General features: G+C 55.0%; 1 protein-coding gene across 1 annotated transcript in view; it reads right to left on the bottom strand.

The window, feature by feature from the left end:
- Window positions 1-16,178, bottom strand: part of TNIP1 (TNFAIP3 interacting protein 1) — a 60,998-nt gene that overhangs the window by 23,917 nt on the left and 20,903 nt on the right. Inside the window, exons 2-8 of the mRNA XM_045284711.1 lie at window positions 14,673-14,849; window positions 13,531-13,665; window positions 11,529-11,614; window positions 10,234-10,323; window positions 6,981-7,175; window positions 3,038-3,132; window positions 1,162-1,285 (exon numbers count right to left, since the gene is read on the bottom strand). Of these exons, the coding sequence (XP_045140646.1) occupies window positions 1,162-1,285; window positions 3,038-3,132; window positions 6,981-7,175; window positions 10,234-10,323; window positions 11,529-11,614; window positions 13,531-13,665; window positions 14,673-14,814 (867 nt within the window). The 5' untranslated portion in view covers window positions 14,815-14,849. The remainder of the gene's footprint in view (window positions 1-1,161; window positions 1,286-3,037; window positions 3,133-6,980; window positions 7,176-10,233; window positions 10,324-11,528; window positions 11,615-13,530; window positions 13,666-14,672; window positions 14,850-16,178) is intronic.

The raw sequence follows: 16,178 nt of genomic DNA, 5'->3' as shown, positions 1-16,178 counted from the left end.
GTCGGACAGGGAAAGATATGACAAAATAATAATTTATAAATTATCAAGGGCTCATGAGGGAGGGGGGAGCAGGGAGGGAGGGGAAAAATGAGGAGCTGATGCCGGGAGGCTTAGGTGGAGAGCAAATGTTTTGAGAATGATGAGGGCAATGAATGTACAAATGTGCTTTACACAATTGATTTGTGTATGGATTGTGATAAGAGTTTTGATTAAATGATTTAAAAAAAACCACTATGAAATAGCTGTAAGAACTCCCAATAAAATGATTGGAAAAAAGAGATAAATAACACATGAGTACATTACTCTTTACAATAATGTATTATTAAATGTTTAAAACTTTGCTGATCTAATAAAAATGTCATCTTGGGAAAAAACAAAAGACAAGGAAGTGACTTTGAAGACGGTGGTGCTCCTAACTCAAGCCTCGCTGTTTCCCATCGCCTCACATGCATGTGAAAGTGGACGGTGAAGCGGAGGCCCGAGGAGTCGACGCATTTGTACTGTGGTGCTGGCAAAGAGCACTGAAAGCACCACGACTGCTCCAAGGTGTACGGAACTCTTGGAAGAAGTGTGGCAGTGTGCTCTCTCGGGCCAAGGATGGTGAGACGACAAGCTTTGGACATGTCAGGAGCGACGGTCCCTGGAGAAGAACATCAGGCTGGGTAGAGGGGCGGTGAAAGAGGAAGGCCCTGGACGAGATGGGCTGACACAGTGGCTGTCACAATGGGCTCCAGCACAGAAACGGTCATGAGGGTGGCGTAGGACTGGGGAGGGTTGCATTCTGTTGAGCAGTCAAGGTGGGTTAGGACAATAGCATCAACCTTTAAGAGAGACTTTGAGGAACTGGGACGTGTTCAGAGAATGCGCTCAGAGTGAGCAAAGGGCACGATGCCACCTTTCTGAGCAGTGGCTGAAAGAAATGAAGCTGTTCAGTTGGCAAAAGGGAGGCTCGGGAGCCCCTGAAGCCACAGTCATTGCCAGTGGCTTCTGAGTGAGGGGACCACAGATCCTCAACGGAGCTGAAGGCAGAATTCCGGCTGAGGGAAAATGTCCGGCCAGGCTAAGGTCAAGCCATGTGACAACCTGAATCTGCCTACATGAGCAAATGGGGGCTTGGTACCAGCATCAAGGACACCACAGAAGGAATTTCCAACCACGTACCTGCTGCTGGCCGGCCATCACCTTCTTCCCCATGCCTTCCACCTTTGGGGAGTCCTGCTGTCCTGAGGTCCCCCCTTTATTGCTGCTACTCATCAACAACTTCTTGAGCTCCATATTTTCCTCCCTGGGTTGGGAAAGAGACACGCAAGTCACAGTGTGGGTGCTGGGCTGAGGGAGCTGCAGGCCCCGAGACTCACGAGGCTGACCACCGAGAGTCCCTCGGGATTCAGGAAAATCCTGAAACCGGTCTCAAGCAGAACTGAAAACGACCTGCTGCCTGGGCTGCCTGACTGGCCATCTGTGGGACTCCCCGGAGGTCTGAGCCGAAACAGTTGGGTCTCCCCAGCTATAGGGTATCCGTATACATGAGATCCTTCTTAGCCAGAACTTATCACATGGGTTCATGTGTCTGTGGTATTAATTTCTGGTTACTGCCCATTTGTTGCAAGTAATGGATTTTCTATCTCGTGACAGCTGCCTTTGCAGTAATTTTACATAAGAGCATACATCAAATGAAAGTAATCAGAAGACAATAAGGACATAATGCAAGAGGTGCTGTGGATTTGGGGCTGACTGAAATACCATTTCTTCAGGTTCTGTTTTCCAGTGGGTTTCCCCTTTAGAACAGAAAACAAGGAGTAAGCAGGCTGTCCTCAAGCCACACTGTGGGGACTTCGTTTCCTGTCTCGCAATCCCTGGGTCCTTCCTCCAGCCTGGGCTTTTGGATCCATAGGCTGACTCCTTACAGCTATAAAACACCCAACGACCTTGATCATCCAGAAACAAATAAGCACATGTGGGTTCAAAGGGGCACAAGGACTCAAGTCACCCACTTCTGTGGCCACACTTAAGACTGTTTTATTCCTTCCTTTCCGGCAGATCCCAGCCAACAAGTTGAGACAACAACCCTGGGGTGGCCAGTCCTGGCTTTAGCTCAGGCATCTGCTGGCTGCACCCACGTCGAGCGAGTACCATGGAGTGAGTACCGACAGAAGATCCACCCACAGAGTCTTCCCCGCCCACAGGGAGGGAGCAGGGCCCTCCAGTGAAAGCCAGGCTCTCATTGAGAGCAGTCCCTGTTTCTCTCTGGGCCTCATCTCCTTGCTGCACAATGAGTAGCTTGGTCAACAGGGCCTCTAAGGGTTGCTCCTGCTCTGACAGCCAAGCCCGGCATTTCTCAAAGTGTGGCCCAGGTCTTTGGTGAAAGGCAGATTCCTTGGTCTCACTCAGACCTGCTGAATCAGAACCTTGACAGCAGAGGAAGAGCAGGTAAGGAAACTTCTAGTGCCCCATCCTCCAAGTTTCTGATGCGATAGAGCGCCACATGCTTTAAGCCAGATGAGGGAGACAGAGCAGAGACTGTGACCAGCAGGGGGCAGCAGAGACCTACGCCGTCCAACTCCCTGCCAGCAAACCCAAGCCAACTCACAGCTACCCTCTGGGACAGGTTTGACCTGGCCCTGTGGGTTTCTGAAACCCTAACTCTTTATGGGAGTGGATAGCCCTGTCTTTCTCCTGCAGGATGGCTGGTGGCTTTAGAACTGCTGACCTTCAGGCTCACAGCCCACTGCTTACCCACGACACCACCAGTGCTCCTCCAACAGCCACTGAGCTGGCTACTAATCGGCCGAGGGAGCAAGTTCTGAGGATGGAGTGCACTTTGTACAGACTTTCTTCAGAAGCTCTCAAGACACCTTACAGACATGCTTCAAGGCATTCAAGGGCCAGTTGATTCTGTCCCATCTACAGCGAGGAAACACGGAGACCCCAGGAGCCAGGGCCCTGGCACAAGCCTCAGAGCTCTCGGCTCTCCTGTGGGCTTCTGAGCCCAGAACTGCGCTGTGCACACCACCAGCCCTCCTGAACCTGGGTTTACCGAAGCCTCTCGGCAGCCTGATCCCTTTGTTCCAGGCCCTTGTCCAGCTTGGCCTTCAGGACCTCATTCTCCTTCCGAAGCTGCTCACACAGGGTCTGCAGGACAGAAGGGCAGAAGGGGACAAGGGTAAGCACAGAGGTACATCCCAAGGCAGTAGAACCTGGAGGGCAGAGGAGGGGCTGGTGCAACCCCACGTCCCAAATCTGATCCCCTTCACCTGACCCTCCCCTGATGCCCCCCATTGGGAGGGCCAGAAGCCAAGCTAATTAGCCTAACCATCCAGGCTCCTCCTGGCAGACTATCCTGAGGAAGCCCAACCAAGAAGCTGCCACGGGCCCTCTGGTTCTCCACACCAGAGCACACCATCCTGCCCAGAATGCTCTTCCCTCCCCAGCCAGCGCCTACAATTCCAGCTCCTGACCAAGTCTTCCTGAACTCCCACACCTCTGTCATGTCCCTTCTCACTCACCATGCCCTCCCTATTCTTACCCTTCTTGGCCCTTGTGACAATTGGAGTGACAGAGCTGCATGGTTCTCTTCATGCCTGATCCCGATCGCCTCACCTCTCTCTCTGTAAGCTGCCTCCCCTATCCGCCCCCTCACATACACACTCACTGGGGATCCCCAGTCTTTAAAGGCACAGGAGCCAGCCCAGCATCAGCACTGGACTTTGTTGAAGGGGCGCTTGACGGGAAGGATGATGAGTAAGTGAATGGACAAATGAACAAGTGAGGCCCACACGGTGAGGCAGCTTGTGGAGTGGAGGCTTCCAGGGTGACATGGCAGCCCCTCTACTACACAGCGGGGGCCACTGTTCCTTCACTGCCCTTGTGCAGGATGGCTGAGGGGGTCAAGAGGATGGTGAGGGTACTACCTGAGCACTTCTTCGGTTAGAAGTGCTGGAGGGAGTGTGACGGGCACCAAGGACGGCCAGACTGGCTGCCGCCCAGAGGAGCAGGAAAGTGCCCCTGAGTGACGTAATGGATGGTATCACTACTGAGTCATTCCGTCTTGCAGCAACGCTCACCGAGCACCTGAGCAGGTGCCAGGGACCTGGCCAGGTGCTTTCCCAGACACTGTCTCGCTGGAGCCTCACAAGGCCCTCAGAGCTAAGTCATTGGATCTTTAGGTTCAAGGGAGGGAATCTGAAGCAGTGTGTGTGTGTGTGTGTGTGGTGTTACGCGGGTGTTAAGAATCCAAACTGGGCAGGAACTTCGCCTGGCAGACCTTTCACGGCAGTCTCTTCCCTGCAGTGTAAGTGGAGGTAGGGTGGTCCTCACTAAACACTCCCTCTGCTCCTGGCCATTCCCCAGGTTACTTGTACCTAGAAGTGATCACGACTAGTTCTGGCCAAGGAAATATAAGCCTAAGCGATGAGTGTGATGGACGGGTGTCTTGTGACAAGGAGTCCTGGGGTCGTGCACATGGTTATGTCCCAACTACGAACAAACCGGGCAGTTTGAGCCCATGCAGAAGCACCTCAGAAGAGAGCTTGTTGACCTGCTCCCCCAGACCAGACCAGAACAAAACCAAACTAAACCCAACCCGCCTCCACCAAGCTGCCTGACTGACGCACAGCATTTCCAAGGCTGTCAATGTCTACAGGACCTGACAGCGTCATCTGTCTTCTGTGGAGGGGCTGGTAGGTTTGAACCACGGACCCTGAAGCCCAATGCTTAGCCCAGGAGGGTTTCCAATGCTGCCATCTAGATAGAAGCAGACTGCGGGGCCTTTCTCCCATGGAGGCTGCCCTCTTGGCTACCACTTAGCCACGTATCACCAGGGCTCCTTCTGAAAGGTCGCAGCCCTGACCTACGGGCCGCAGGGCTACTCTGAGACACATGGTCACCAGGAGTTGAAATCGGCTTGATGGCAACTGTTCCGTGGGTGCGTTGAACGCACGGTTCCCTTTTTCCCTGCTGCAGCTAACGTAGACACCCCGTAGTCCACAGAGCACTAAACAGGTGCCTCTGTCAGCTGAGGCCCTACAGGACGGTGGGGCAGAAGCATACCCCTACCAACACAGAACAGGAGGTAACGCTTTCGTTCTGCCCATGGAGAGATTTTTGCTGCGGGTTTCCTAGCCCTCCCTGACTAATGCAGGACAGCCTGGGCAGGCTGAGTGGAGGAGACAGCCTTGAACAGGATGGAGGCTGGACATGAGGGGCCCAAGGCTGAGAGCTGCACTAGCATGAGGCACCGCTGTTGTTGGGCCCCTCCAGTCACACAGAGGACCCTGCACCATACCTGCCCTCGTTAAGTGTGTGTTGACCGAACCAAGAAAAAATTCCATGAACGCAATGAGGAGGCGCAGGATTGCTCTACCTCCGCCCACAGGCTGGGGAATTACCAGGATGCCACGGCCTGGGTGGGGCCTTCCAGGGGACAGAGTGTCCTGTTCATGGTCACTAAGGAAAGGCCACGCTGAGGCCTCACCTTCTGTCCTGCACTGCAGTCTGTTTTCTTGAAGACTCTAGCTAAATGCTCTGGGCACAAGATGGTCAACGGAGAGAAGTTGTCAAAGGTCTCCAAGTTCAACAATACCTCCATCAGAGGAGCCGATAATGGACCTGTGAGTCCATGTGTTCGCTCCTTTGTTCATTCACACCAAATGTGTTCTGGACCCCAGCCAAGTACACAGTGGTCAATAGACAGACAAAAGTCCCTGCCCCTCTCCCGAAGCGTCTATTCCAGCAGGGACCAAAAGAAAACGATGGAGTCAAAAGATGACCCACTAAGACAATGACTAGAAACCATGGTGACAGCTCAGGCGTAAAAACCACAGAGGCCGGGGGACTCCTTTCACAAGGCCCGAGAAACAGACACTTAGCCATGACCTCACCCCAAGTCATGCAACAGGTTGACCTTCCTAAAGCTCAGCTCTCTTGAATGAAGTCCTCTCCCTCAGCCTGGCCCATGGGACTGCGCCAGGCGCTCCTTCCAGGGCCCTGCATTTGAGGTGTGGCATGCGCAGCGTGCTCACCAGTGCACCCGTTCCTGTGCCTACTCCCACACCCCTCCTCACGCCCTGTCTCACGCCTGGAGGCTTTCATCAGCGTTGCCCTCCCAGTGTTACCCACTGCAGGGACCTCAGCGCGTGCTGACGTGAGTCAGGCCGTATGTCTGTGAGGGAGACACAAGGAGGGCCTGTAAACCCTAACAGGTGACGTGTCCAGACCCTGAGCAGGACCCCTAGGAGCCTCGGTTTCTTCATCAGTGAATGGGCACCAGGTAGAAGTGAATCCTTCCCCAGCTCTGCAGCCTTCGAGGCTCGGGTGCCCTGCCCAGGATGGGTGACCACTTCAGAGGAGCAGAGCGGTGAGCACTTCGCAAGCACTCCCTCGGTCCTAGGTACGCACACAGGACCTCCTGCATGCTCTCACTAGCACTCACCCCACACAGCCCCTTGAGGGTGGTATCCCTAGCTCCACGTTCTGACTTGTCCAAGGTTGTACAGCTAGAACCAAAAACCACGTCACTCCAAGGGCGGCCATCTGCCTTTACTACAGTGGCATGTAGGGAGGGCTGTTAAAGGACAGGTGATTGGGGAGGCAGGGCTTTGGAATAAATATGGCATCTCGAGGTTCAATCCCAGTGCTGCCAGTTACCAGCTGGACAAGTTAGGGCAGGAGCTCCCTCCAGCTGTGTGGCACCTGAGATGGGGGTGGGGGTGTGTGTGGGGTGTGTGTGTGTGTGTGTGTGTGTGTGTGTGTGTAAAGGTGGAGAACAAGGCAGAAGGGCTGTTCCCCAGGTCAGTGCGTGTTCAGAGTAGGCCCGGCATAGCATCTGCATTGCCCTGCCCCTATGTCCCAATTCCTTCTTCTTCCTCTTCCCTCCCCACCACTTCCTGACCCTGCTCACCACTCTGAGCAAGAAGCCCAACATCTGCCCACAACCCGCCCTCAGAAGTCCTCACAGCGCCCTCCCCGCGCCCCAGCCTCACCTGCAGGATGGAGGTCCGCTGCTCATTCTTATGCACCTTGGAGGCCAGCCGGTTGAACTCGAGGGCCATGCGGCCCAGGTGGGTGAAGAGCTGGCTGTGGTCGGGCTCCTCAGCGCACACGCTCAGGGTGGTCTCCAGCCGCTGCAGGTGCAGCATCAGGTTGCTGTCCTCGTGCGGCAGGGGGCCCAGCTCCTGCTGGGGCGGGGGGCGGAGGGAGCCTGGAGTCACCCTCCACCAAGACCTGGATATGCACCGCCAGCCCATTCTTCCTCTGCTTCCCCATTCCTCATGACTCAGTTTCCCCCTCTGGTCCCAAGTCACCCGAGGGAAATTCTCTAATTACACAGGTTCCCTGTCTGACTCACAAGGCAGGGACAGGGCCTCCCAGGCCACTGGCTGGCTTGACAGCTGAAGAAGTCACCGTCTCCCCACGTCTGGGCCTCGCGAGGGGCCTGTGCGTACATCACTCATTCCCTGCCCTCCCATCTCACAGGCCTCTTCAGGATGCATGAACCCAGGACAACAGTGGCCTCGGAGAAGGCACAGCACCATACTGGGAAGGGTCAAAAAATCTGTGGGGAAATTCTAATCTCTTCTCATTCTATTTCTCCACAAACTTCTTGAAAATGTACCCAAGTACACTGCTTCTTTCGCTGAGGACGTCTTCATCGGAAAGTCACACCAAGAGCAAAAGGCCCTGAATTTTACGGGTGTCTTCTGGGGACTGGCCCATGCAGTCATCAGCTCCTCGGTGGCCTCAACGCTCAAAACGGGCTAAGCATCACAGGTCTAGATATTTTAAAAAATCCCCCTTCGAGTAACTACGTAAGAAACGAGACACAGGGGAGTAGGGGCGTGTCACCTCTCCCCTGCCAGTCCACTGCTCCCAAAGACACTGGCCTTTGTTACGCCAACTCTGATACCAAGGACCCCCAGTGGCACCTCACTGCTGACCCTGACAGACCCAGCTGCCCTGCATGGCACCTGAGGCCCACAGCACCAGGTCCACCTTGAGGAGGCATCCGATCAAGCTCCACACATCCTGCCTGCCTGCTCTGCCTGGCAGAGCTCCAGGCCCAGCCCATGAGTCACTCCCCGTGGCCTCCCCTGCACACCTGGGAAGGTGCGCACGGCATATCAGGCTGCACGGAGCCTCGAGGTTCGGGCTGAAAAAGCAAGGGGAGCCAAGAAGTCACCCGTGAATCAGGGGTAGAGCAAGGGCTGGAACGCAGGTTTACAGGTCTCCTGACTTCTGGCCCAAGGTTCTGCCACCCTGGCCTCCCGTGGGAGCAGTGACAATGACCCCAGCCACCACTTGGCATTCAGCTAGTGCCCACCCACTACTGTTAGCACCTCGTTCTATCAGAACTGCTGCTCTGGACTCAATTCTGTACTCACCCCCCTGCTACCCCTTTCCACACAAGAGGTCAAGGCTGTTCCCAAGGACCTAGGAACTATCTCATGCATCTGATTTCTGCCCCTGGCCGGCCAGCTCTGAGGGACAGGGATGTTGTCTCCTCGTCACTCAGTCTAGACTACACACACTGGAGAGGCGGGGCTGGAATGGACTGTCCAGATAAAACAACTGGTCTACGGCTACAGAGAGAATACTTTCTAGCAAGGCGCCCTGGCTCTTCAGCCGCTTCTCAGGGACAGATCATCTCGGGAGATAAAGGACAGAAAACTTTTCTGATACCCGGAGCTGCCTGGCAAGGGGACAAAATGTAAGCAAGCTGGAAAATATCTGACGGGGACACACACCACCCTGGGGACTCAAATCTACAAGCAGTCATCGATGACTGGGAAAGCAGCATTTGGGATCAGAGTCCACAATGTCAGAAATGGACTAGACCATGGACTGCTTTATTAGCAACAGCAGCAAAAATCACAAAGAAGGGAGGCAGGAGGAAAAGGCGGGCTTTAAGACCTTAGAATGACGCTCCGATCCGCTTGCCATGTTAAGAGTTGGCAACAGATACCAATATATCCAGGGATCTGGTGGAGCACACATATTTTACATAGGACAACTTCTCACATGACCACACACCCTGAGGGAAGAAGTTGCTGGGTCGGGGAATCAGGACCATCGTCTCGGGTACACTATGGTTAATTAGCATAACTAATCCACAAAGAAATGTTCTACATCCTACTTTAGTGAGTAGAGACGGGAGGCTTAGAAGCTCGTGTGAAAACAAACACACTAACTTGTGTGCGGCCCTCTAAGGTACAGCCATCGGTCTCTCCCCATCGGGAGGAGAGCAGCGTGATGACAATTTTCAGGCGCAAGGAAACAGTTAGTCCCCAGCACTGGAGGACCACTCCAGCGTCAGGCTCCACAAGCCCGGGACCAGAAGATCTGGCTATACCTGACGACCCCCACCAGCTGCTCTGAAAAGAATCACACTGGGGGATCCTGGTTAGAGTGGGAGAAAAACGTGGAAAGAGCGCAAAATCTTAACGTGCCCAGGGTGTTGGGTCAGACAGAGTGGTGGCACCCCAGGACAAGGGACTTTCTTCAGCTGTGGAACTGAACTCACCCCATGAGAGAAAAGCAACCATCTAAGATCGAAATGGGAGCGCGTAATTCAAGGGAAAAGTTCAAAGGGTTAAAAGTGGCAGAGGACCAGAAACCAGAAACAGGGAGGAAGTGGGATGGGTGATGCACACTGAGGGGGCTGCAAGGGTAAACTGAAGAAAACGTGTATGACTTGCCGACCATGTTAGGATACGTCACGATGCTCTACAAACCACCTCATTCACAATTTTAAAAATGTTTCTTTTAGTTAGTCTCGCAGAAGGAGCTACAGTTGAGGTAAAAGCGGCTAGTCTGACAGGATGTGGAATGAGGATACTGACGGCTATGTGCCCTGCTCATGTGTGCTCCTGCATGTGTAGAAGTGGAGGTTTTAGCGTCCTGCCTGTGGCGTACCTCGAGGAACGGAGAGTCTGTGCAAAAGGGTAACTGGCCTGCCTCAGACCGCCCTGGGCCTTTGAGCTCCTCTCCTCCCCCAGGCCACAGGGCTGAGTCAGTGTGTGGAGGTGCCCGGGGTTCAGCAGGGCTGGAGAAATGCCAGGGCTTTCACAATGGCCCGTGCCCGTGTGGCCTGAGTCGGGAAGTCACCAGTCCGGGGATTTGCATACGTGAACAAGAAGCATGCTCAGCTCCAGCCCCTGATGTCCCTGGGGGCCTGTGGCTCTCACACAGGCACAGGGACTGAAACTGAGGGGACAGCTGGGCACGCCAGCCACTCACCATCGCGCTCCTGCTGCTGCCTCCACTCTGCGGCGGTGACTTCTGCTCCTCGGCTGGGGCAGGGACCACTTCAAATTCAGAGGAGGTGCCCTGTGCAGAAAAGGAGTCGGGGCTGCCTAAGAGTAACTCCTCCTCTCTCCTCAGGAGGCCTGAAGCCAGGAGCAGGTGAGGCAGAGAATTGAAGAACAGATAACCTCTTCTAGCTCCAAAGTTCGTCCCCAAGGCCCACTCTGCAGAGGGGAGCTGGCCCAGGCTGAGCCCATTGATGGGGGGCGGGCAGACACACCGTTTCTTGAGACACCACAACACGAGGCTCCTATAACCCGCAGCATGGTCGCACGTTGCCCTCTGTCCACATTCCCCATCTGTTAGTCAGGATGATGGCCTATCTGACCATAGAGCCCCTAACAATTTAAGGCTGCGTTTTCTTTAAAAGGTCTTTGCACTTAGTATTGCCACAAACTCCAGTAGTCCCACAGCACCACATGGGCTAAGTCAGAAGGTTCTGCATCAGAGCTGTCTCTAGACGGGCAACAGTCTGAACCCAGCCGCCACTCAGTGGGAGAAGATGTGGCAGCCTGCTTCTGTACAGATCACCACCCTAGAGATCCCTCTGTCCTCCCGGCGGCTCTGCACCAAAACTGGATTGCAACCGTCTGGTTTGGGTGTCAGACCTAAGATGAGAACCCCACTTGGGGATCCTGAGATGGCAGCACGGTACAGTGTGTCTTGAGGAAGCACAGGTGGAGGAAGGAGATGGGAGCCACAGGAAGCTCACCCACAGGCAGACGCTCAGGAGAGACAGGGACTTTCCTGCAGTCAGCCCAGACAGACCGCCTTGCCCTGGAGTTGGTCTGCTGAATTTGGAAGGCCAGCTTCCTGAACAGTGAGAATATCCATTTGCTTGTGATAGGCGTCCCTGTGCAGAATTCATTACAGCAGCTCTGGACAACCAAGACATCCAGGATATCAAGCCACACATCTTAAGCCACCACATGGTCTCTGAGCCCCCCTTGAAGCCTGTGCGATGCCACAGGCTTGTCTTCTCCCAGCTCTGTGCAGCCTCCACTCACTGAACGCTTCGTAACGTGACAAACGGAGCGGCCCCCTGTGCACACCAACGTCTACCCAGGGAGCTCTTTTACGATGGGCTGCCATCTGAACATGGGAACCCCAAGGCCACGTCAAGAGTGGCACTGACTTGGCCAACACCATCTAACAAATCAGAAACCAAGCTGCTCACCCCAACCCTGTCACCACACTGCGGTCGATTTGCCGCCAAGTCTGCAACTTACACTGGATGGAGTTTTGAGGACTGCCTCTGGCTTGTCCCTGGGGTCTGCGGGATCCGCGGAAGGTGTCGGCACACGCGTGCTCGTTCCTGGAGAAGGAAGAGCACAGGCTCTAAATACTGCCCCCCCAGGACAGCTCGAGCCTGAGGAGATCCCGGATGGAGTTCCCCACGTGCGTCTGGGGAAACGAGGTGGTCCCACCAGAGGCTGGAAGAATGACTGGCCCTGGAGTAAGGGATGATGGGAACAGAGACCTCTCCCCTGACCATACTGGGAAAATCTCAAGGTGGTCACTACTCCAGGGGGTCACCACTCCTTGCTGCGTTGGATGTGCCTCCGCAGTGTATGGACTATGAGGTACAAACTGCTATTTAGCTCTTATCCCAGTCAGTTCTCATGACAACCCTGTGCCCTCATTTTAAAGCTAGAGAAGCACTTGGCACCAGCAATTGCAAAACCAGCCACTCTGCTCTCCTTCCTTCACCTCCTGGGGCTTTTGTCACAGGGAGCTCTTATCTTATTCTTAGGGAGAGGCTGCCTTCCAGCAGGGGCACTGCTGACTGGATGGGCGGAGGCGGGGCATGCTGCTCAACAGCACGGTGGGTGGCCTTGGAGACCCTGCCTGGGCTCCTCTGCTCCTGGAGCAAAGGTAAGTAACAGCAGTCAGGTGCAAGGCTGCGCCCATGGGGCCTGCGCCAAGACTGTGGGTCAGCTAGACTTGGCGCCACGACAAAGTGATGCACGGTGACTGCACACAGCGATATTCTTCTCCACCAATGAGATCAATCAATTACTGTGGCCCTTCTAGCCAGAATCCCTATGTGGTGGGTTACAATGCTGGCCAGTCTGTGGCTTTGACCCCATTCCTCTGTGAGAGGATTGAGGGGGTGGGGTGAATCCTGACCTTGGTAGAGGGTGTGAATCAAGCCACAGCCTTTGTTTCCTTGGGGGCATCTTTAAGACTATTTTACTAGAGAGTATGACTTAGGAGACCATGTTTCTTTTCCTGAGGAGGGATGGTGTGCTGAAAGACAAAAGCACACCTCCATCAAAGCCATCCCTCCGTGTAAGGGACACAGTGAGACCCCAGGACCCCTGTCTGAAGTGGCAGAGGCCAATGCATCACAGACTGGCACGGAGGCTCAGAAGAGCAGGGGGGTACCTTCTCCTAATCTGGTCCAAGGTTACGTACGGGACCCTGAGACAGGCCACAGGCAGATGTGTTCCTGGTCCACAGAAGCAAAGCCAAGGGACCATGTGGCTGAGAGGCTGAGAACTTACTGTTTACTGACCCTGACCTGTGGTAACCTATGAACTTCCCTGTTAAGCCTGCATCAGTGTGAGCACTGTCGGTGGGTCCTGTGGGTCCAGTGGGTCCATTATGACAAATTATCTAACCTAGACTAGAAGCAGAGGGCAGTGGGAGGGATGGTTGGTGTCCGAGTAGGTAACAAAGGATGGGCATGGAGGCAGGTTTGACCGCTGTCTTGTCCCTAGAGGTCAGATATTGCACTGCAACTAAGAGGTTTATGCGGCGTTACATGTGAAACACACTTCGGTGGGCTAGCAGGCAGGCCCAGACTCTTCCCTGGGCCTCGGCTGTCCCTGAGTACACGGGCAGGAAGAAACGGAACTGGAGGTGTCCACTCAGTGTTTGCAGCGCTCCACTGGCGCATGCAGAGGCTGCCCTGGCAGTTGGTTAGCATGCTGCTAGTGGCCCTGCAGCCACGCCTGGGCCCCGAGGGCTGTGACCCATTGCTGACTGTCAGCCAGGGCTCCAGGGTGGGTGGGATGTCACCAGCCACTTCTGGACCAGATTATTTTCAAGTCCCTTCCAAACCTGCCCTTCTGAAGGATGCTGCGGCCAAAAGCATGGGGGGAGGGGGGGCCTGCCCCCCACCTCACCCCCAAGAGTCAACAGGGAGCTGTGGGTTTCAGAATAAGAGAGGAGTCCCCTGCTAAAGACTTGGCAGTTTGGGGTATAGGGGAAAGCTCCCCCTGGTACCTGTGAGCTCAGCAAGGTGGTCAAACGAGGCCAAGGAGGAAGAAGGCGGCGGGAGCATCTCACTGTCCTTGACCAGCTCCTCCGCCTTCTGCCGGAGCCTGGATGCTTCCATCTGGGACTCCTCCAGAAGCTCCCCTAGAGAGACAACGCACAGGGAGTCACTGAGGGCTACCACGGCGGGCGCGGGCCTGCTGCTGCCCAGTTCCAGAGGCTGTGGTCCTCCAGGGCAGAGTGGGATTAAGGACCATGCCCACCCACCACCAGAAGCAAGTAAGAGGGCCCAGCAGTTGGAGGGAGATAGGGCTGGTCAAAACCAAGGAAAACGGGCTCCCCACATCCTCTGCCTGGCCTCTTCCTTCCATACCCAGGCAAGGAGCACCACAGAAAGCCTGCCAGGGCCCGGGGTGACCCACATTCTAAGGTCCCAGAGCCAAGGGGTGTCCAAGAAGCGGACCCTGGATAATGCCAGCCAACCAGGGGCAAATGGCTGCAACCCTTCTTGGCCTCAATCTTCCATCTCCAACCAGCAGAGGAGAACAGAGACCCCTCCCTCCCTCCCCAGTCTGCTGCCCCACACAGGGATAGGAGAAAGGAGACAAGTCACGCCCCGAAGCTGGGAGCGGACACGGTGGAGGCAAGGCAAAGGAAGAGCACAGGAGCACGGACAGGAGTCTATGTGTGGATGGGACGGGATGTGGGGAGGAGAGAGCGGCTGGGCTGGGCACCAGCAGTCACGAGAGGGGGATGAGCCCGGGGTTCGGCAGTGGGGGGGTGGGGGGATAGCTCAAGCAAAAGCCAGAGAGCAATCAAGGAGCCTCCTCCCACCTAACCCCACCACCTGCTGGGGCCTGGAGCCAGGTTCCCCTGAACACACTGACTACGCCTCCCCGCCCCCATGCCTCCACCCGGGCACCTTGCTGCCTCTGGCACCACAGTGGAGCAGGGCCTGGCTCCAGGAGCTCAAACAGGCCTTCTTTCTCGTCCCTGCTCTCCCACCTCCCTGCCGGCTCAGTGCTAGCAGCAAGGCTCCGGGATCATCGGGGCTGGGCGCAATGTCACCAGTGCAGGGCAGGAGGTACAGCGGGTGGCTCGGGAGGGCACGCTGGCCCCAGGCTGCAGGCAGGATGCAGGGTCTGCTTTACCTAACATCTTTATCCCTTGCATTTTTTCCTTCAGCCGGGAATTCTCCTCCACTAGGCGCTCAAAAGCTGTGGAGGCCTCTCCGGGAGGCGGAGGCACACTGCCCCCAGGGTCGTAGATCCGGTATGGTCCTCTCCCCTCCATGGGGGTGGCTTAGCCCCTGCCGTGGTGCCGCCTAGCTGTAAGGACAACAGCAGTGTATCAGGGGGCTGGCCAGGCCATCCAGGCGACCTCTGTGGGCAAGCCCTAGTCTGTGCGTGCCTCAGAAGGCAGTCCCCGTACCCGGACCAGGACACAGCAGTGCGGACGGTCCATCCTGAGCACACCAGAGCAGAGCACCACTGAGCAGGACACCTCTACTAACACAATCTGAGGCCCCATCGGTGCGTTCTAGTAGCCTTGCGGCACTCCTGGTTCATTTAGATCGGCATCAACCATGGGGTGCAAGATCTCATCCAGCCCAGAAGTTAGCTATGAAGAGGGTACCCAATAAACATTTACTTATCACATGAATGAACCGCCTAGAACCTTAACCCACTGGGGGCCCCGGGGCAGCTGCTTCCCTGACCTGAGGATTCAGTCTTCCGATTCGCCAAATGGAATTCTGAAACTATAGCAGCGATCTCTAAGGCGAAGTGCCTGCCTGCTGAGGAGTATACCAGCTAATCCGATCCACAGTGCCCTCTTCAGTTGCCTTGTTGTTTAAAATATATATTAAGAATAGTCTAAGGTTTAATACAGGAATCGCTGTCTCCCTCGTCCGTCGGTCTCATTATCACAGGTGGCCTGTCCCTTCCAGCAGAAGAATTTTCCGTCAGCTTCCTACCTACTTGTGCAGCAAATTCTTCACACCCATCTGTTCAATTTCATTTGAAACCACCCAGCAGAGTGATTTCAGGATGCGCCCTCTGAGACCTTGTAGAGCAACTCTTTCCTATCAATCATTCATGGCCTATCGTTCATCCATCCATCCAACAATTCTTTATTTAGGATCTAGTATGCATATGCTGCTTGGTAGTGTTGTAGGTTACACATTGGGCTGCTAACCTTAAGGTCAGCAGTTCAAAACTTGCAGTCACCCCTTGCGGTAAAGGTGAGGCTTTCTATTCCCACAGAGTTACAGTCTGGGAAACCCACAGGCACAGTTGTGCCCTTATCCGGGAAGGTCGCTATGAGCTGGAACGGACTGGAGAGCAGTGGGTCTGGCTCTGAGTACCTCTGTGCCGAGTGCTAGTCTGGGTGCTGGGGAATGGTCATCCCACAAAACGGACAAAACCTCTCAGGGAGCTAATATTCCAATGGGGATAACGGCAGATGGTGAAGGGATGAACAGGAGAGGAGATGATAGTATTGGGGGCTGTACAAAAGTCTGTGGACACCAATAAACGCTACAAGGGAAGTAGTACGGAAAGAGGTGAGGACCTCGAAAGGCCTCAGGGAGAGGGAGCTGTTTGATCAACACCTTGAAGAAGATGAAGATGAAGGAGGGGACATTCCAGGAAGTGAAC

Source organism: Echinops telfairi, unplaced genomic scaffold, assembly GCF_000313985.2.
Source record: "Echinops telfairi isolate 266 unplaced genomic scaffold, ASM31398v2 ScPeMD7_7469;HRSCAF=8507_0, whole genome shotgun sequence".
In the NCBI taxonomy this organism is placed as follows: Eukaryota; Metazoa; Chordata; class Mammalia; order Afrosoricida; family Tenrecidae; genus Echinops; species Echinops telfairi.
The sequence above is the reverse complement of the archived record's forward strand: the minus strand, read 5'-3'. Positions and strand labels throughout refer to the sequence as shown.